At 49.8% G+C, this 21,447-nt stretch overlaps 1 protein-coding gene across 2 annotated transcripts in view; it reads right to left on the bottom strand.

The window, feature by feature from the left end:
• Positions 1–21,447, bottom strand: part of MTCL1 (microtubule crosslinking factor 1) — a 112,455-nt gene that overhangs the window by 38,036 nt on the left and 52,972 nt on the right. For both annotated transcript variants that reach the window (XM_052660298.1, XM_052660299.1), the window contains exons 4-6: positions 7,959–8,018; positions 1,893–3,068; positions 750–905 (exon numbers count right to left, since the gene is read on the bottom strand). In XM_052660298.1, the coding sequence (XP_052516258.1) occupies positions 750–905; positions 1,893–3,068; positions 7,959–8,018 (1,392 nt within the window). The remainder of the gene's footprint in view (positions 1–749; positions 906–1,892; positions 3,069–7,958; positions 8,019–21,447) is intronic.

Below are 21,447 nucleotides of genomic sequence, written 5' to 3'. Positions count from 1 at the left end.
TGGTACCAGAGCCAGACACCCGCCTCGGGGCCACCTACCTTCTGTCCTGGTGGAATTACCTAAAGGGAGGAGCCTGCGCTGACAGGACAACTGTGACCTACAACAGGACCCCGCTCCTCCCCCTTGCTCCTGCCCCGGCTGCCACTCATCTGACCTCTCAGTTTGGACTGTGAGGTGCATGGGAGGGATATGTTTTTTTGCTTTTGATCTTATCTTACAATTTTAAACAAAATACAAAGGACAAGAGGGTGAGGTGGGGTGGGGGAGGTAGACAGGCAGCTGGAAAACTATGGGATGAGGAAAAGCAGTACTATCCACGGCGACTGTGAGATTTGTGGACATGGGTTGCTATGGCAACAGAGACTGCGGAAGAGCCCCCAGGTCAGAAGAGCATACCAGCTTCTGCCCTCCGTCTGGAGCACCATCCAGAAAGGAGCAGGTGGGGGTGGGGCAAGACACACAGGCGGGACACTCTTGGTTTTCAGTCCTCCTTTCCTCACTGCCTGACAAGCAGCCACACAGCCTCAAGAATCAGTCGCTTCACTTCGTTTCCAGGCCCTCTGCCATCACCCTGTGTGAACCCTCCAGTTCAGTTGTATGCCGTGGATTCTGATTCAGTTAAGTACCCCCCTGATCCCACATGCCCCATATCCCCATCATATTCCCTAGGGGCCTTGGACCTAGGTGGAAACCGTCACACAAACACATAGCAAAGGAGGAGTGGGAAGGTGAAGGGGACCCCTGCTCACCTCGAGGCTGAAGCAGCTCTGGGCTCCAGGCCGGCAGCTCCCAGCATCCCCATCGGCTCGGCGGTGCAGCTCCCGTGCGGTGCGGAGATGGAGGTGACCCCGCTCCTCCCCTCGCTCCTGCCCCGGCTGCCACTCCATCTGATCTCTCAGTTTGGACTGTGAGGTGCATGGGAGGGATTTGGTTTTTTTGCTTTTGTTCTTGTCTCACAATTTTAAACAAAATACAAAGGACAAGAGGGTGAAGTGGGGTGGGGAAGGTAGACAGACAGCTGGAAATCTATGGGATGAGGAAAAGCATGACCAGAGAAACCAACGCAAACACAGCGGCATCAGAGAGAGGAGAGAACAGAGCCAGGAGGAGGAGCAGCAAAACGGCAGGCTGAGAGATCTGAAAGGCAAACAGAGAGACGGGAGAATGCAACCCGCTGTTCACGAGGCGCATGCGATGGGGACGCGGGAGTGAGACTCGCCCGCAGTCAGGCATCGGGCATCACACGCCACAGTCCAGGGCGGTGCACGGAGAGCCTTCCGGGCCACACCACTCGCCGCCCTCAGCTCCGGGGCGCTGTCAAAGCCATCCTTCTCTCCACCATGCTCCTTGCCTGCCCCAGCTGTGTCGCAGAGGGAGCCGGTGGGCTGAACAGTCCCTGGGGCGGTGAACCCAGGCACGGATGCACCCGCTCCCGGGGAGTCTGCTAATTATCCTGACTTTGAAGAGCGCTTGCACTGCGCTTCAAACTCCTCTTTGCTTCTTCATCGAGATGGCTGGTCATTGAGGACGCCCAAAAAAGGAGAAGGGACAGAATGCGTCCATCCTTGGTGCTGCCAGTGGGTTAGCCTCGTGTCAAGAGGTAGGACCTCTTAGCCAAGAGCAGTGACGTGGTTAAAAATAAAAGGGAAAGGGGGAAAGAAACAAGGAAACAAAAGAGAGCTAAACCAAACCAAACCAAAAAAAAAAAAAAAAAACCAATAGAGAAACCCAACCAACAGAAAGGCTTTGGTTGAAACTCGAGGCTTTAGTACAATGCAGGTTTGCGATCATAACCAAGCAGCCGTGAGCAAGGTGAGTTGGAGCGCGGCAAGGCCAGCGAGGAGGAGGAGGAGCAGGACGGAGCAGGGAGGCAGAGCCAGGAGCCCCCTTACCTGCAGGTCCGGGCCCAGCTCCTTGCCCAGGTTCCCCACTGGGGAGTCCCGGGATACGGAGGTCACAGAGGACAGGAAGCTGGATGACTCGGTGAGCTGGGGCAGCGGGGACAGGCCCTCCCCCAGCCGCTCCACCTGCTCCAGAAAGGCCTGGAGCTCTTTCCTGAAGGCCTTCATCCTGGCGTTAAGGGTCCCCAGCAGCTGGGTCTCCTCCCTGGTGTCCTGGCCGCAGGCCCCGGGCGAGGCCTCTCCGCCCGGGAGCGCGGACTCGGTGTCCGTGATGATGCGCTCCACCGTGCGCTCCAGCCGCTCTGCCTCGTGCCTGATGCTCGCCAGGCGCTCCGAGTCCTCCCGCGCTCGCAGCAGCTCCGCCGGGCACTCGCCGGCCTCCGACGGCCTCCCGCTGCCGAAGCCGGACGTCTTCTCGAAGGTCTCCTCCGAGTCACTCTCGCCGCCAATGGGGCCCTCCCGGCGGGGCTGCACGCGGCCGTCCTCGCCGTCGTCGCTCCTCCGGCCCGTGTCGCTGTCAGCATCGCTGTCCCGCGGGCTAGGGGCACGCTGGCCCGGCTGCAGCGTTAGCACCTCCCTGCTCAGCTCGCTTATCGGCAGCCGCACCGCCTGGAGCTCGTCCTGCAGGGGCGCCCCGCCCCCAGCCAGCCAGCCTGGCTCCGGCCGCGGCTCGAACTTGAACTTGCTCAGCTCGTGGGTCAGCTGCCGGTTGTGGTCCTCGATCTCGGAGATGGACCGCCGCAGCAGCTCCGCCTCCTCCTCCACAAACTGCAGGTGCCGGCGCAGCTCGGCCGAGGACTCCAGGGAGTCCCCCCCAAAGGGCGAGGTCGGCCCACCGGGCAGGGGTTCCCGGCCGCGCAGGTCTTCCATCTCAGCCTTGAGGCCCCGATTCTCCACCTCCAGCTCCACGATTTTCCGGCCCAAGATGCTGGCCTCTTCCTCCACCAGCCTCAGCCGCAGCTTCAGCTCGGCCTCGCGGGTGCTGGGTGGCCCGCCGGCCTCGCCCGTGGGCAGGGGGCTGTCGGCGTCCCCATAGAGGGCCCTGTACCTCTGCAGCTCCTGCTCCAGCCGGTCCTTCTCGCGCCCCAGCTTGGCCATCTTCCTGAGCATCAGCGAGCCTTCCTCCTTGGCAAACTGGAGCTGGCACCTCAGATCCGCGCTGTCATCCTGCCCGGAGAGAGAGCCCAGACCAGGGTTATTTGAAAATATCACACCTTCCTGTTTTTGACAATCTTCCTCACACCTCACCCCTCACACACACACACACCACACACACGAAGCACCACTCTTCCCGTCAGTGCATGGGGTCCACCGAGAGGGGCCATGACAGATGGGGCGGGCCTAGTCCTTCATGGGGGCACCAAGGCCTGCTTAGTCACAGGAACAAAGGACAGCAAACAAGTAGTTTGGGCAAAGGTGCACATGAAAACCATCATCCAGGAGATGGAGAGGAGTGAGGAAATGAAGCCCAGCACCGTCAGCAATGTGGCGACTCACCCCGCCTCTCTGGGTCCATCCTGACCTGTGAGACACCCCAGGCCCCTAGCTTAGCCTGGGGCAGATGGACAGGCCTTTGTGCCAACTTCTACCTGTTGCCACTTACCTCCTCCCTCAACAGAGGGGCTGCCAGCACTTCATAGGTACTAATGGGATGGGGAGGCCAGGTGACCCCAAATCAGCCTGGCTTTCCACAAATCTGCTGAGAACCTAAGACAAGGCAACCCCTCCCCCCATTGTCCTCCCCCAACTCATCCCACGGATGACATGAAGATGACTCAAGATGATGGGCATGAGGGCCTCTGGATGCTAAGCTGCAGAGTAAGCACCCAGCTCTGGCGGTTAGTATGAGATGGATACTGTAAACTGAAGGCCCGAGTGACTCATACCCTCTCTCCATGCAAACTCGACTTCAGCACCTTTTAGTGGCTATGACAGCAGGAAATTAATCCCAGAAACCCAAGGCAGAGTGTTAAGTGGTTTAAAATCTAAAAAGTAGGGCTCCTTGGGTAGCCAGAGCACTCTGGAGGGTCACAGGAGCAGGCTGTCTGCTAAAACCCTGCACTGCTCGACTGAGGTCCAGAAGGCCCTTTCAGGACCAACTAGAGTGACCCTTGCCTTCCCCATGGGGTCTCACACCCTGGAACTGCATCAATTCTGGTTCTGGGCTCATGCTACAGCTTCATAAATGACAACTGGGCGGCTGGCGACCGTGACCAGTGTCATGACTCGTTCCTCTGTGATTGGCTATCAAGTTCCAAAAGGTTGTCCTGGGAACCAAGACTTGGACAAAGTCTCCCTCCTTATTTGGTGGTCACATCCCATCACCAGGGGAGGAAGAGTCATCAAACCAGCAAGTCAACCCTGGGGTTGGGGGGGAGCTCTTCCAGCTGGTCACTTGTGCAGACGGGTCAGCAAGAGAACATGGTTCATTCTCCCCTGGTTCCTGCTGCACACTCACCACTGGGCAGAAAGACCTCCCTGGGAGCCCCTACCTTGCCTCCTCCCACCACTAGACCTGAAGCCAACTTTCTGCTTTGTCTGAAACTCAGTGAATTTGGGGGAAAGGAGCAAGTAACTTTTTTTCTTCCTCTCTGCATATCAGGAAAGTGATATATAAATGTCACTGGGAGGAGGGCACAGTCTTCATGATCTAGAACTTATCACATCAAGGGTCTGGTTTGGTTTTGGTTAGGCTGAACACCAAAGAATTGATGCTTTCGAAGTATGGTGCTAGAGAAGACTCTCGAGAGTCTCTTGGACTGCAGGGAGATCAAACCAATCAATCCTAAAGGAAATCAACTTTGAATATTCATTGGAAGGACTGATGCTGAAGCTGAAACTCCAATATTTTGGCTACCTAATGCGAAGGGCTGACCTGTTGGAAAAGACTCTGATGCTAGGAAAGATTGAAGGCAGGAGGAAAAGGGGACCACAGAGGATGAGGTGGTTGGATGGCATCACTGACTCAATGGATATGAGTTTGAGCAAATTCCAGGAGATGGAAAAGGACAAGGAAGCCTGGTGTGCTGCAATCCATGGGGTCGCAAAGAGTCAGACACAATTTAGCAACTGAACAAAGGTGGACATAATGAGGGGTTCTGTGACAACCGGAAATAAAGTTGATAGCCCCACGCAATGGAGCAAGAGAGGTTACCATCACTTCTGGGGTAATGATGCACATTTTACAGGGCCTACACAGAATACATGGGCCATAAAACACAGACTGAATTTAATCCTAACTTAACACTAAGGGGAAAAGCCTAGTTATTTGTTATTCATTCATTCCTTCAAGGAACTACTGAATACATACTGTGTACCAGAAATTGGCATGTTAAACAACCCAGGTTCTTAGAACTTTTGAAAGCAGATCAAAAGCATCTTTTTAAATTTTTGGATATAGATTTATAAGAAATCTATGTGTCCAAATATAGAGAGGTCCTTGTTGTCATAAGAAGGGGTTTGAATAAACTAAAACAGGTGTAAGTGGAGATAGAGTGTCAGTACTTTGCAAATGAATCACTTCAGGGGTAACAAGTCCAGGAGAGAAAGATGTTTAGCCCCATCATGAACTTGGTAGCTAGTGTCTGTCCTGAGTCTAGAATCACCTACACCATCCTGTCTCCAACTTAAGCACAGAATTTCACTTCAGTGCTGGGGACAGCCGTGGAGACAGTGGAGGGGAATGTCACCTGTTCAAGGGGAATTCCACCTTCAGCCCGGCACTCAAGCCTGGGCAGAGCCCCAGGTGGGACCAGTGTCCTGACCCACCCTCCCTGGAGACTCACGACTGGTGAGCCCTTGAGATGGTGGCGGCCGAGGGCAGAGCCCCCTGCACAGTTTAGGACGTTTCTGTCTCAAACCAGGGTCAGGGTGTCTCAGGCTGTCTCTCCTGAGGGTTGTTCCCCAAAAGTTGAGCTGAGCTGTTGGAGGATGCACATGGAGTCTGGTGTTCCCCAGGGCTCTGTGCTCAGATAGAAGCACTTATCTGCACCCCTCTACATGGTAGAAAACCCCAGCAAGCCCTCAAATCACCTTGACTTCTGGAAACCTTACACCGTCCCCCCATCCTCTGCCATTCCCCACGAGTCTGATTCTAAATCAGAACCATCCTCCTCCTCTGTCTCCTCGAACTTAAACCCAGGCCGGGTGAAAAAGCAGGATTCCACGACATACCCTCGTGAGCATCCGATTCATAGATTACCTGAGGATTGACCAAATATCCAAAAAGGCTCCAGCTCCTTAAGGAAAGAAACTACCCCCCCACCAGGAATTCTAACATATGATGAAAGCATGCTTCGTTTCTATGCAACACCCATGCACAGCCAGCCCTGCCACCAGGACTAACGCAGGTTTTGATTAAAAAGAAAAAAAAAAAAAGGCCGTCTTTGAAACCGAGGGAGTGTGTGGTCAACTTCATTGCTCAGTGGGGGCAGCCGGAGCCGGCATGCAGGGTAAAGGGAGGCTGAGGGGAGCCGGGCTCAGCCTGTTCTGGGGCGGGAGGCCAACTTCTTCTGATACGATGGGGGAATCACAGCCTCAGCTGTAGCAGTACCGGCTGGACACCCATCTTATCTGGTAACTGAAGACTTTCTAGAACTCTGCCAAGACTCCCCGGGAGGGGCAAGGCCAACCTCGAGCTCTGGTTTCAGGAGACGGTCTGACAGCTCCAGGAAGGAGCATGAAGCAGATCCAGTAGCCAGCCCACGTGACTCTTCGTGGTGCGGCAGAGAAGCCCAGCATGGCCCAGAGTGAGGGAGGACGCACACAGGACCACCACCGCCGCCACCAGCGGAAAGGCCTTGACAAGCAACAGAAATATAACGCTGTGGGTGTATATTGTCTGGCTTGCAAGTCTGCCTCTGGCAAGTACCCCAGCGCCGCTGACCGCTGCTCGCGCTCCTACCTTGCGCCGGGGCGGCAGTTTCCTCTGAGCTTTGGCTGTAGACCTGCAGTTCCCAAGGTGCTCGGCTCCTCCGTTCTGCCAGACAGAAACTCCCGGCTCAATGATCCCACTCTCTGGTCTCCCCCTCCTGCTCCCAGCTTCACTGACCCCCGGTGAGTGCATTGCACTTGTAACCCCACAATATGCAAAGCTGACGCTTTTAAAGAACAGTTCTTCCCCGGTCAGAAGCCAGAAAGTTGAAACAGTCTTGAAGGCCAGGGGTCAAAGTGCCCAGCATCTTGGGACAACAGGCTTTCATGTCCCCATTATTAGCAGTTCCAAAGTGAGATTTGGGCAGCAGAGACGTGGAAGAAAACAGCTAAGCCTTGCCGTTTCTCTGGCTCACCAGGCCTGGCCCTCCATGAAAGCTGCTGTGGCGATGGAGGCTTCAGGGAGAGGAGAGAAGCAAGGGAATGGGGAGCGGGGATTCACAGAGGGGTGGGCACTGGGCCTCATAGTTTCCTGGACTCTCCACGGTGTCTCTCTCATCACTCCTTGCTCTGGGGCCTCCAGGGAGCAGACACCCCAAAGAGGCCTCCCTCTTTCTAACATCTAATACTAGTAGTGATTTAGAAAATAAAGAAATGCAGAGTGTTCAGAAAAGCTAAGAAGTTCTGAAGGACCCAATGCATTGTGCACAGAGAGGGCCCTACTCTGACCACCTTGCAGGGAACACCTTGCTTTCGATTAGGACGATTTAAGATACTATTCAGCTTGTGCATTTAAAAAAACACTCCAACCCTCAAAACGATGCTTTCTGGACAACCCAACGTGACGGCAGCTGTGCTATCTCACTCTTTCACTGTGTGACTGACTTTGACGGCCAGAATGCCCATCACCATCTGAGAACACAGCAGAGTCCTGAACGGCACCCGATTACGCTGCCCAGGAAGCTGGTCTGTTCTCCTTCTTCTTGAGGAAACCACCAGCCAAGCAGTGAAAGAAACAAGAGGGAAGAACTCTTGGTTTGGGAAGACAACTTTCACCCCGTGGAGGCTCTGGGTGAATTCAGATGTTTGCACAGGTGATTCTTTGGCGATCTTCAAGGTGATGCTCACACTTTTCAAGAAAACTCAAAATGAGGAGACGTCGCATGAGAGTGAGATGCTGCTTACCTGGGTGAAGGCTTTCTTCTCTTTGTATGCTTCCCGGCTGCCTCTTCTCTTCAAAGAACTCTGAAACAGAGCCAGGTGACATTCTGTTACAAAGGGGGGGTCACATGCAGGAACCGGCTCAAGGTGGCAAGTCCCTTCGCCCCCAGGAGGGGACACACACACAGTGGAAGGAGGCTCTTTTGTCACTGGAATCACAAAACAAACTAGAGCTTGGGAGGTGTTTGCCTCCTGAGAGGCTTCAAGTCCTGATTATTGAACTTGGGGTTTTCCCTAGTCGTTCAGTTTCATAAACAGGGAGGCCAGGATCATTGTGACTGAGGAGGGGGGATGGGAAGAGGGAGAGGGTAGGAAGCGTTGGAAAACACATATGTAATATTCTGAGGGTGATTTCTCCTCTGAATTATGTCTTGTTTGGGCTAATATCAAAACTAATTGCTGGCCTCTCCTGGTGGTCCAGTGGTTAAGAATCTACCTGCCAGTGCAGGGGACATGGGTTCAATTCCTGGTCCAAGAAGATCGCATATGCCGTGGGGCAACTAAGCCTGTGTACCACGACTACTGAGCCTGTGCTCCAGAGCCTGTGCTCTGAAACCAGACAAGCCACAGTGATGAGAAGACCACGTGCCACAACCAGAGAGGAGCCCCCACTTACTGCAACTAGAGAAAGCCCTCATGCAGCAATGAAGGCCCAGCAGTGCCAAAATAAATTCAATTTAAAAAATTAATTGCTGTTTCCTGGGCCCCTGTGGGTAAGCGGTGAGACAGAAAGTGGTCGGAAGGGAGAGATGGTGGTCCTGGTTTATGGAGAATCCAAGTCACAATATTCCCCACGAAGCCACTGCAATTACTGATTAAACCTCCCTCTTAGAGGTCTTAACAAGCTCATCACGTATTCATATGGGAAGTAGCTAGTTTTACACCCGTCACAGAGCATCTTTGCCTGCTGTGGGCAAGAAGTATGTCTGAAAGACAGGCACATGTATCAATCAAAGGGCCAAGGGGTGTCTGAGACGGAGGGGCAGGAAGCCAAGGCGGTTCCCCCTCCTCGGGCAAAGCGAGGAGACACAACCGCTGGAAGGAGTGCGAGGAGCTCGGAGGGGACGACAAAGGAGCTCAGAGAATGGACATTGTCACAGCACATTTCAGAAGAAAGCAGTCCGGAGAGTTCAGACCGGCAACACTCAGACCTTAGGGAGCCTGTGGCAGAAAGGATTCCTCTGCAGCTCCCCCTGAAAGAAGGGACCAACCCTCTCCTCCAGGGGAGCTCACGGTGTAGGGGGAGGGTGCCCTTTGGGCTGCCAGCCTCTGCTGCACCCCTCACTCCACCCGGCCTGGGGAGGAGGCTCTTCTGCAGGCTGCCTCCATCATGTTGGATCTAAAGTTAATTCACTCAGTTCTGTGTACATTTGGGTGTCTCTGTGTCATGTTAGATCATGCCGTGTATTGGATAAATCTCGGGGTTAAGAAACAACTAAAACTCCAGCTGCCCTGAGCCTCCTGGAGGCTGGTGGCCTGGTGAAAAGGTAACTGAGAGAAGAGATGAGAAGTTAAGAGTTGGTGTGGGTGGGGAGTGAGTGGGGAGCGGGGTAGAAGCTGGTCCCGGGACCCCAGCTGCAGTAGCTCCACTGACCTGCCTGGTTGGGGTGGGGAGTCTCCCTTGTCCTGCACTGAACACAACTGCCCAGTCCTGTGATCGTTCCAGTGAACCAGGGAACAGGCAGGGGGCTGTGGGAACCCTGACACAGATCCTAGTCACAGTGGCAACTACAGTGAGAAACACTGCAAGGATTGAAATTAACCAGCAACAAAGAAACTATAAAACTTTGGTTGGTGATGGACACAGATGAATGCTGGGTGTTGATTGATGGGAAAACCCTGTTATAAATATGTCACATTTCTCCCAAATCATTTTATAAGACACTTTAACCAAATTCCTCTCTCTCTCCATATATATATGTATGTATAGTGTACCATCATCATTGCACTCACTTGTGTCTGACTCTTTGGGGCCCCACAGACTGTAGCTCACTAGGCTCCTCTGTCCGTGGGATAGTGTAACATATATACACATAAAAGTATTTACATGTGTGACAATATACATACATATATATATACACACATACAAAAACACAAGTTTTTTTTTTTTGTATTTGTAAGGGAGATGAGGATGAAGGACTTAAAAAGATTCAAAAATTCAGCTAAAACAGAGATAGGCAAACTAACGCCGTCAGGACCAATTAATCCACAGCCTATTTTGTGACTAAGTTTTACTGGAGCACAGCCTCATCTATGGATTAGGAAGAAAAAAAACCAAAACAGATCCACACTGTGTATTTTTTAAAATTTCAGATGAACTAAAAATCTAGATGTAGAAGACATGCACACAAAATCCCAGAAAGAAAGAGATGAATTTCTATTTGTTTTGGGGGCATGGACTTTATAGACACAAGAAATGAAAGCTGAAACATCCAAGGAAAGATGAGTGGATTTGTAAGATTAAAATTTTTTATATTATCAAAATAAAACACTTAATAGTATTAAAAAGCAAATGATAAAATGGGGAAAAAAGGATTTTTTTTTAACACAAGACAGTCCAAAGAACAATATTTGGCAAGCAGTAGGGAAAGGAAAACCATCTTAATAAGAAAATAAACGGCCAATCAACATGATGACTAGTAATTAAAGCAACAAGGTATAGTTTCTCACTTAAGAGATTTATGAACTAAAAGAGGTATGATGCCCAGGTTAGCAAGTATCCCCAGACCAGCCCCCCACACCGATCAGCATGAGTGGACTTCCAGTGGGCAGTGCAGCCTGACCAGTGGGTATATCGTGACCCAAGAATCCCACCTCTGCAATGTCCCCTAAAGAGAAACACTGATCCTTGTGTGAAGATTTATGAATGAACCAAGAACGCTCATCACAGTATCTCTCATAATAGTAAATGAACACTGTGCAGGTTATTAAAATGATGTTTCTGAAGAATACTTAAAGATTCAGGAAATATACTAAGAGGAAAATGCAGATTACAAATAGCATGTATTTTGTGACTTCAACTTATATCTAATAAATTATAAGTATGCATATGTATTTCATGCGTATGTGATAACAGTCAACTACAAAAAGGTTTATCAAAATGTGAACAGTGATCCCCTTTGGATAATAGAATTACAAGTGATTCTAATTTTTCGCGTGGCTTCTCAAAGTCTCCAAATTTATCAGCAGCGAATACTGTTTCCTTTGCAATTAAAAAAACAGGAAATGAAATTCTGTCCACTAAAGAGGTCAGAGGAAAGAGACCATCACTGAATCACTGGTGTCTGTGTGGGATGACAGTGGCTTCACCAGAAGTTATCAGCCAGGTTTGGGGTCTCTTTCCACAAAGTGATGCTGCTTTTATTAGTTTGGTCCTTGAGGTATAACTGGTACACATATGGTTGGTGAAAGAGATCAGGAAGCCCTCTGAGAGTTAGGGGGACTGGCCAGGCACCCCACAGCACTGCAGGCATGTGCTAAGCTGTCATGAGTCCCAGACTAGGGTACAGGTCCCTCTGCACACACATCTCGAGCCTTGCCCAGGCAGGGCTCCATGCTCTGGGAGTGGGGACCCAGGGTGCAGGAGGAGGGGTATGAGCATCATGGCCAGCTCACCCTTCCGGATGACTCAGATCCAGTGGAGAGTCTTTCAACAAACAATAAGGAAAGAGGTGAATGCTGACTGTCAAATGAACAGAACCCAGAAGGGTGACTCCCCTGTGATTCAGTCTACTCTTCCTTTTTAGTCTGGCCAACTGCCATCAGATCAACTCTAAAATTCCTACTGAGAAGAAAAAAGAAATTGAGTTTGGATCCAAATTGAATCCATCTATGGATGATGCATTTGCTGAGTATTCAGTCAGTTCAGTTCAGTTGCTCAGCCGTGTCCGACTTTTTGCGACCCCATGGATGGCATCACACCAGGCTTCTCTGTCCATCACCAATTTCTTGAGCTTGCTCAAAATCATGTCCAGTGAGTCAGTGATGCCATTCTACCATCTTATCCTCTGTCATCCCCTTCTCCTCCTGCCTTCAATCTTTCCCAGCATCAGGGTCTTTTCCAATGAGTCAGCTCTTCACATCAGGTGCTGAAGTATTGGAGCTTCACCATCAGTCCTTCCAGTGAATATTCAGCATTGATTTCCTTTATGATTGACTGGTTTGATTTCCTTGCTGTCCAAGAGACTCTCAAGAGTCTTCTCCAACACCACAGTTCAAAAGCATCAATTTTTCGGCCCTCAGCTTTCCTTATGGTCCAACTCTCACATTCATACATAACTACTAGAAAAATCATAGCTTTGACTCGACAGACCTTTGTTGGCAAAGTAATGTCTCTGCTTTTGAATATGCTGTCTAGGTTTGCCACAGCTTTTCTTCCAAGGAGCAAGCGTCTTTTAATTTCATGGCTGCAGTCACCATATGCAACGATTTTGGAGCCCAAGAAAATAAAGTCTGTCACTGTTTCCACTGTCTCCCTATCTATTTGCCATGAAGTGATGGGACCGGATGCCATGATCTGTTTTCTGAATATTGAGTTTTACACCAGTTTTTTTACTTGCTAAGTATTGGATATGATTAAATAAACATGAAGTCAGGCAATTATTCGGACTTGCGTGTCAATTCTTAACATTTTAAGTAAGCCAGTTTCTTTCCAGTGATTTCAGAAAAACTAACAAGCTCTCAATTGCAACAACATATCAGATACAGACTTTGGGCTTAAAATTTATATTGCAAATAAAAGGCAGCAAATGAAATTTAGGATGCTGTAGATTATGAGTCAGCATGGGAGAGAGTATGGATGGAGGCAGAGGAGTCTCAAAATTCTTACAGATTCTTGCTGTGTGCTTAGTCGCTCAGTTGTGTCTGACTCTTTCCAACCCCATGGACTGTCACCTAACAGGCTCCTCTGTCCATGGGGATTCTCTAGGCAAGAATACTGGAGTATTCTTGGAGGCTGCCATCCCCTCCTCCAAAGGATCTTCCCAACCCAGGGATCTAACCCAGGTCTGCTGCACTACAGGAGGATTCTTTATCAGCTGAGCCACCAGGGAAGCCCAAGAATACTGGAGTGGATAGCCTATCCCTTCTTCAGGGGATCTTCCTGATGCAGGAATTGAACTGGGGTCTCCTGCATTGCAGGTGGATTCTTTACCAGCTGAGCTATGAGAGAAGCCCATACAAATTATTATTATTTTGCACGTTGTTTGGATTTCGAGTGCTGATTTGCAGCACACAGCTGTACCATCAGAACAAGAAAATGAAGGTGCCTGGGCCTTCTTCCTTTTAGGAGGACGTTATTAACACCCCTTTTACCTGTATTACCATTCTCACTATGTTATGAGACATGAAGGATGGGAATTACCAGCTTCTCCTTCAGGCAGAAGCACCAGGTCCCAGCTAGGAGACACCTCCTTCCCTTTCATTCTCTCCTTTAATCCCTAAACATCTCCCAGTGAGACTGGTCCTTCACTCTGAAGTCAGCAGTACCACAGATACGCTGCCGGGCCCATCACAAGAAAAACTCCCCGGGATCTGGCGGGAAACCCGGCAAGACCACCTTTCTTCTCGCCTACTTGGGAGGACAGTGACAATATTAACAACTACCATTTATTGGATGTTTACTCGTGCCAGGCAGGATGCTAAACTTTCTTGTCACATGTAACCTACTGTATTTCTCACAGGAGCCCTGAGAAACACAATGAATATATATAACACATTCTTATCATTGGTTAACAGACAAGAAAACACCGAAATCAGGTCATGTTTCAAGGTTCCGCAAACTCGGAGGTGGGGCACCCCCTTGACCCTCACTCTAAGCCCTCAGACCCCAATTTCCCCATTTGGGCTGGTTTTGTTTTTGTTTTCTTGAAGTTTCTGACCTCAAATTGCTGGGGTCATTATCTGAAGAGCTCTCTCCTTCCTTTAGCAAAAGAGCACAAAAGACTTTTACAGGAACGGTGGCAAGCGGCTCAGCTCACGAGGCACCTCATGGCAGGGAAATATTTCTTGGCGCTCTGATGCCTTCTGAAGGATCTGAGACTGCAGAAGGCAAAAGTCCTTATTTGGAAAAGACAGAAAACCATTATCAGAGGACAAAATACCACAAAGGAAATGAGGAGAAGAGCAGGAAAGTTATATTGGGACACTTTGGCGGAAGAAAGGTACTGCCATGGAAGTCAGAGCTGCCTGGGAATCCAGACAGCCAGGCACAGAGTGGGAAGCCAGGGGGCAGCTGTCCAGCCCCGCACCGCACTGTCCAAGGCCCCGAGGCCCGCCCCGGATGGACAGGGACCGCCAGCACACCCAGCCTAGCAGACACCACTTTCTCCTGCGAGAAGAAAGAACATGAAGACGAAAACAACAGGTCACTGCACAGGCAAATCTGGGGACTTGGACACACCCGTGCTCTGTAACAGGGCTGGTGGATTCCTTTTAAACCTTAGAGACACATGTCTGTAGGCCTAGTAATCAGAAAATTGCTGGTTAAAACATGTCCCAGTACTGTGCTCTCAGTTGGACATCACAAAATGAACTAAGGAGGCCAAACTGCAGGTTATTAATAAGCAGAAAGAAACATGGAAAATCATGATCACTGCAAGCCCAAAATGACGACTGCAGCAAAAAGTGTCTGTTTCCCAAACTGTAGAAATCCTACCTCTCTAAGTGCGCATACACACACAGGCACTCAGTCACATCACCAAGCATCATATGAAATACTCCACTGGAACCCACATTTCAGAAGCTTCTATTGACTCACTTAGCAGGTAATCAATAGGGCCATTGGGCATTCATGAAAGCTGAAAATCTGTAGAAATGCATGCCATTTGCTGGTCAGAACTGAAGATAAAGTTTGCGTCTTTTAAAAAAATACTCTGTTCCTGGCTCCCACTGGTCTATTAGGGAGAAATATATCCATCCATCCTTTAAGAGAAGCAAATTATTTCCTATTCTGATGAAATAATACAAAAGAGTTGGCTTCCCAGGTGCTGCAGTGGTAAAGAATCCGCCTGCCAGTGCAGGAGGTGCAAGAGACATGGGTTGGATCCCTGGGTTGGAAAGATCCCCTGGAGTAGGAAATGGCAACCCACTTCAGCATTCTTGCCATGGAAAATCCCATGGACACAACTGAATGACTGAACACACCCACACACAATACAGAAGAGTTAGAAGTACTTTGGAAAACAAACCGAAAAAATAAATGATATATTTAAATGTTGCCCCCTTATCAGAGAACATTCACGTTTTTTTTTTTAGGTGCATGTAACGTGAGAAAATACTTAGCACCCAAACAAAAAGAGCCTCAGGAAATGTTCTGATTAACCTGAGATACCATTTCATAATAATCTGCCATCACACCCTTTGGACCTTCTAATACGACTTGAGTATTGTACTAAATAATAGACCGCACTTTATACTATTCAAATGTATGCACATTATTTCTCATAAACTTAATATGGGTGCAGACAGTCTATACAGATTAACAACAAAAAAAGTGTCAGTAAAAATTAAGCTCTAGTTAACATGCATTGATGGAAAAATGAGTTGGTGTCGACAATTGATTTGCAAATACATCAAAAAAAAAAGTAAGCTGGGTTAATAAGTGGGTGAAGATGCTTGATATTATATAGTAAAATGTTAATGGAGAATATAGGTGGTGACTATATAGGTGCTCACTAGAAAATTCTTTAAGCTTTGTTATATGATTGAAAACTTTCATAATATTTAGAAGAAAAACATGCAAGTTTCCAATTTCATTGAGAATAGTTAAAATTGTATCACCACTATGAGTGATTACTAAACAATTTTAATCACATGAGAAACTTTCCATAAAATGCCAACTTGAAATGCAGGATGAAAAACATAAATTTAATACAATCTCATCAAGATTAACTATCGTCTCCGAAATGTTTGGAAGCAAATGTTACTCTGAGATGCTACAGTTCTTATCGATGGGTGGTAGAATTATGGGTGACTTCATACTTTCCTTTATAGATTTAAAAAATTTCTCTGAAAGAGTCAAAATGAATATGCTACTGTTTTGAGTCAGAAAAGACGCTATATTTCGAAAACAAGAGAACTGATTTGCGAAGCAAACATCCCCCGATACACCTAACGCTGTAGCGGACAGAGCTGACGGACTGGGAGCCCTGAAGCCAGAGAGAAATGAACAGGAAGTGGAACGGGGGATTAGACCCAGGCAGGATCAGTGCTGTGCTGCCAGGGCTTATCAAGCACAGCCTCACACGGAGGACAAGGAAGGGCCTGACAGACATCTGGGGACAGCAAATGGCTCCGGTCATAATCGCCCTGCCAGGCTGATGGCTTCTGTCCTAGAGGCTCCCCACAGACGGACGCCGACCTGCTGAGCCACATCTGCCCGGAGCTCTGTTATCTGGAGCTACCGCTCAGCTCCAAGAATCACCCACCAAAAGGCTCTGAAACCTCTGATGTCCCTCTCCTCGTGCTCTGCAAACAAAGCCACTCCTGCCCCAGGCACATCTTCAGTCATTCTCATCGACTGTCATCTCCAAGCTGTGCCTACCCAGATTCCCATCTCTGACACCAAGGCACACTCTGAGTAACTTCAGGGAGGGAGGGGTCACCTGCACCCCGATCTCGTGAACCTTGCAGTTTGGTCAAAGGCTCTCTGTATTCTCTCTCTGAGCCTCCGGCACCTTTGGGGAACCTCAGATGAGTCAGTTAGCCAAGACTCATCACTGTGCCAGGGGAAGAGGGCAGGACGCTGCTTGCTCTCGCCGTGTGTGAACAGCCCTGGAGGCGGCTAGGCCTGTAGCCGGGGCTGCCCCACCTGCTGAGCTGGGCCAGCAGTGAGCGCTTCGGAAGTAACATGCCTCCAGCTGAACGAACCCAGGACTCAAGATGGGCGGAGCAGCAGAGGGACCACGGCCCTGCTGCCCTGGCCTAGCCTGGCCCGTGGAAAGTCCTGGGCAGGGCTGGAGCTAGGAGCAGGCCTCCAGTGGAAGACTGAGAACAGCCCTGGTTCAGGCGATTAAAAGCAGCCAGTTTTACTGTCTGTTCAGTGCTGTAAGAAGCTGCCCCCCCCCACCCCCAAACCACGCATTTCTGCCAGCACATGATGGCACAGAACTTCCCAGATAGTCTCTACAAGCCCGATCGGCTGCCAGACCAGGTTTTTCCACTGCAGCCCCTCCACAGCCAAGGTCAGAGCTGCCACCACCTGCAAATCCCGCGCTGGACCTCGGGCTCTGACTCAGTGACAACGTCGCAAAGCCCCAGGGGCAGCCCTGAGGTACTCACTGAGGACAGCTCTCCTTTCCCCAGAGAGGACAGCTGGTGTCCTGCTGAGGGCGGAGCACCAAGGGTGAGACCCATAGGATGGAGCTACGCTGAGAACAATGGAGGTGGTCCCGGAAGCGTCGCTCCGAGACGTGGTCCTGGGAACACGTGCCCCTGCAGTGCTCACTACCTGTGTCCATCTTGTGTGCAGGGTCTGCTATGCACTGTCAGAGCCTCTGCAGTCCAGCTGCCTTGTCTCCTAAATGACCAGCCTCTCCCATGAAATGCCTGGAGGAGAAAATCCAGTGTCAGGTGTCTACACGCAAGCCATCCGAACTGATACGAGCTCATCTAGGTGTGTGTGTGCGTGTGCTCAGCCGTGTACGACTCTTTGTGACCCCATGGACTATAAGCCCTCCAGGCTCCTCTGTCCATGGGATTCTCCAGGCAAGAATACTAGAGTGGGCTGCCATTCCCTTTTGGGTATAAAGGGCAAGAAGTTCTTGACTCAGACTCAGGGAGCATCTTATGAAGATGGCTCCTCTGTGGACTGCATGTGAGCCCATTTGTGCAGTCAAGCCGGGTTCTAATAGCTTCCGAGTTGACAGAGCAGAGGCTCGATCAGGAAGCACCATCTGCCTGAAAGCGTCATCCTTCATCCTCCACAGATGCAGCTCCCCTGGCCATTTCCGCTGGGACAGGTGATCAATTATCCCTGACAAGCATGCACGCCTGCCCTGCCCAAGGATGACAGCAGGTGCGCCAGGTCCTTCTGCCCTCTAGATTCCCTGCTTCTGCCGTTCAGCAAAACCACTCCCACCTGAAGCAGACAGGGGTTGGGGAGAGTGACATGGGCCCAGACCCACAGGGGTGTTGGCACCATGCCAGGACGGAAAGCAGGAGGAGGAGGAAAGCAGGGCTTGAAAGGTTGCCCGATGCTCCCGGGACACTGGAGGACGGGGGACACGGGGACTCCCAGTCCCACCTGGGGAGCTGGGCTTGGCTGGACCACCACTGCTGCCCGGAGGCGAGGACGGAGCCAATGGGAGCTCGGGTTTGAGGGTCTCTGCTCTCTCCATTACACACAATTTACATAAAAAGGAAACTCTGATACATGTACGAACCTTGAAAACATCACTCAGGTTAAATAAGCCACACAAAAAACAGGCAAGTACTGTATGAGTCCACCTATAGGAGATTCCCAGACCAGGCGCATTCGTAGAGATGGAAAGTGGAACACAGCCTCCCAGGAATTGGGTGGGAGGATGAAGGTGTGGCGGGGGGAGTGGGGGAGATACTGTTTAATGGGTACAGAGTTTCCACTGGGATCATGAACAAGTTCTGGAAACAGAACTTTGTGAATGTATTTAATGTCACTGAAGTATACACTTAAAAAGGACTAAAACTGTAAATCTGATGTCTATTCAACCACACACACAAAAAATAATTATATTCAAACAGGCTTCCCTGGTGGCTCAGACAGTAAAGAATGTCCAAAACAGTCTATTTTAGGAGCCGTGATAAAGTACCTCAAATCAAATCTGTGGGTTGCTATAGCTTATATTTTGGGTGTCCCTCTGAGGTCCCTTGATTGATTTCATGTTCCGTGTGTACATTACTATACATTCTTTTTCTCCTTTTATGGCCAAGAAGCTAAGATAAGCCAGTACTGCTTTTTTAACCTGTAAAATACACATTCAGATGGACTCAAATTGTTTATAAGTGTGTTGAAGGCAGGTTTTAAACTGTGACCAAAATCCTAGTAAGTTTTTCTCTCCAAGGGCCTTACATTAAAAAAGAGCAGGGGGGGGCGCAGACATTAAAAAATTCTTTATGTCTAAAAAGGTAGTTTCTCCTCTATGTTTCAAGTCACTATATTTTAATCAACATCACTACTACATGGTTTCTTCATAAGAAGTCAATACCTTTTCTTGGTAATAATTTATTTGTAGAAAAAAATATCTAAATTTTACTAGAAAATACGAGTGGGAGAAATTTTTATTTTTTCACAGGACTTCAAAATGTTAAAACTCAGTAAAGGCAAAGCAGGAGTACCTTTTACAATATTTTACATTTGTTTCTTGTACACACACACACATTTTTCTCCTTGTGGAAATACAGGAAGAAAACAGGACGGATGGAGTGAAAAAAACTGGCAAGAATGAAGGGAAGTGAATCCAGGCCTGACGCTGTAGCCCCACACAGAGCTCCAGGGGGCATCATGGACCGTATCCTCGGGGGTCAGAGAGGTCAAGATGGGGACCCTAGGTTCTGATCAGGAAGTTGGGCAAACCTGATGAGGTGCCAGTACGCCCACAGGTGGGTCGTCATGCAGGTATCTGGATCTGATAACGAGTTCCATCAGAGCCAGCATGATCAGCATCTCCTCGCTAGCACCTCCATGAGGGAGGGCAGGGTCACTGTTCTCATTTCAGATGCGAGGGGACCCCAGAGAACCTGTGTTGCAGGGCCTGTGCCATCTCAGCCCCTGCTGCTCTCTGCGGAGGGCTGCCTGGGGGGGCCCATCACTCTCTGGCTCCAGGTGGCCTGGGAGGCCAGGCCTTGCTCCGGAAGAAGCCATGACAAGGACCGGTGCTCTGCTCCTGACAACTCTGGGCTCAGAGGGACCAGGGGCGATCTGAGTCAGACCAGAGTCACTTCACGCTCACCTCTCATACAAACGGGAAAAGACCGCACTATGCAACGTGCCCAGTGAGCAGACCAGAGCCCCCTGCGAGGGGCCCCTGGGTCCCACCACACGCACCGCCTTCTGCGGGGGCTCCCACAGCACCCCACTCCCAGCTTAGGGACCCTGCAGACCTGGGTCTAGCGTTTTCTGGGTTACTTACTTGTGGGCACAGAGAGCCTATTATAAGAACAGCCGATCATTTATGGACACGAGGCCCTAGAAATTTACGCCAATCGCCACAACTCCTGAACTCGAGAGGACCACCGCCTTCAAATCAGGGTCTCATGAGACCAACTTTCTGCTGTGTAAACATCCTTTCTTCCCAGGAGACTGTTTCCACATGGAGATAAACAGAAGCCTCTCTTCCTGCCCCTCAGCGGGGCCTCGGGGGTGTTGGGGGCAGACAGTCTCACACAGACTGACAAGAACAGAGGACAGATGGGAGAAGGCCCAGTGGCTCCGTCAGAACTCCTCCTGGACTCGGCAGCGGAGACCAGCGAGGCCCGAGGACAGACGGAAGTGCTGAGCTCAGGAAGAGCCCTGAGGACCCATCATGATTTCCTCCTGCCTGGAGAAGCAGCATCTGCATCCACTGCCAGACCGAGAGCCTCGTGGATGAAGGCGCTTCTCAGAAGGGTCTGCTCGGTGGCCTGGCAGGCATTAGGCTGAGTTTCAGGGCAGTCGGTGGGAATGGTGTAGAGGTGCCTCGAAAAAACTAAGGAGAGAGTTGCCGTGTGACCCAGCAACCTCACTCCCGGGCATTTACCAGACAGAACTATAACCAAAGAGACACATGCAACCCGCATGTTCAGAGCATCATTGTTCACAAGAGCCAAGACATGGAAGCAACCTCAGTTGTCCACACACTGTGCAATACTGCTCAGTCACAAAAGAGAATGAAATGATGTCATCTGCAACAACATGTGTGGACCTAGAGATTAGATTTTAAGTGGAGTTGGAAAGGGAAGAAAATTCATATGATATCCCTTATATGTGGATCTAAACCTGGGTTCGATCCCTGGGTTGGGAAGATCCCCTGGAGAAGGGGACAGCTACCCACTCCAATAATTCTGGCCTGGAGAATTCCATGGACTGCATAGTCCATGGGGTTGCAAAGAGTTGGACACGACTGAGCGACTTTCCCTTAAACTATGACACATATGAACCTATTTATGAAACAAACACAGACTCACAGACATCGAGAACAGATTTGTGGTGGCCAAGGGGGAGATGGGCTGGGGGAGGGCTGGAATGGGATTAGCAGATGCCAACCATTACAAACAGGATGGATAAACAACAAGGTCCTACTGTACAGCACAGAGAACTATACTCAATATCATGTGATAAGCCAAAAAGGAAACAAATATGAAAAAAGAATATATATATAACAGAATCATTTCACAGTAGAAATTAACACAACATTGTAAATCAACTACACTTCAACTTAAAACATTTTTTCCATTAAAAAAAAAGCACTTCTCATTTGTCTGTGTCATCTGCTACTTA

This window comes from Budorcas taxicolor, chromosome 22 (assembly GCF_023091745.1).
Source record: "Budorcas taxicolor isolate Tak-1 chromosome 22, Takin1.1, whole genome shotgun sequence".
In the NCBI taxonomy this organism is placed as follows: Eukaryota; Metazoa; Chordata; class Mammalia; order Artiodactyla; family Bovidae; genus Budorcas; species Budorcas taxicolor.
Note: the sequence above shows the minus strand (reverse complement) of the source record. Positions and strands in the feature narration are given on the sequence as shown.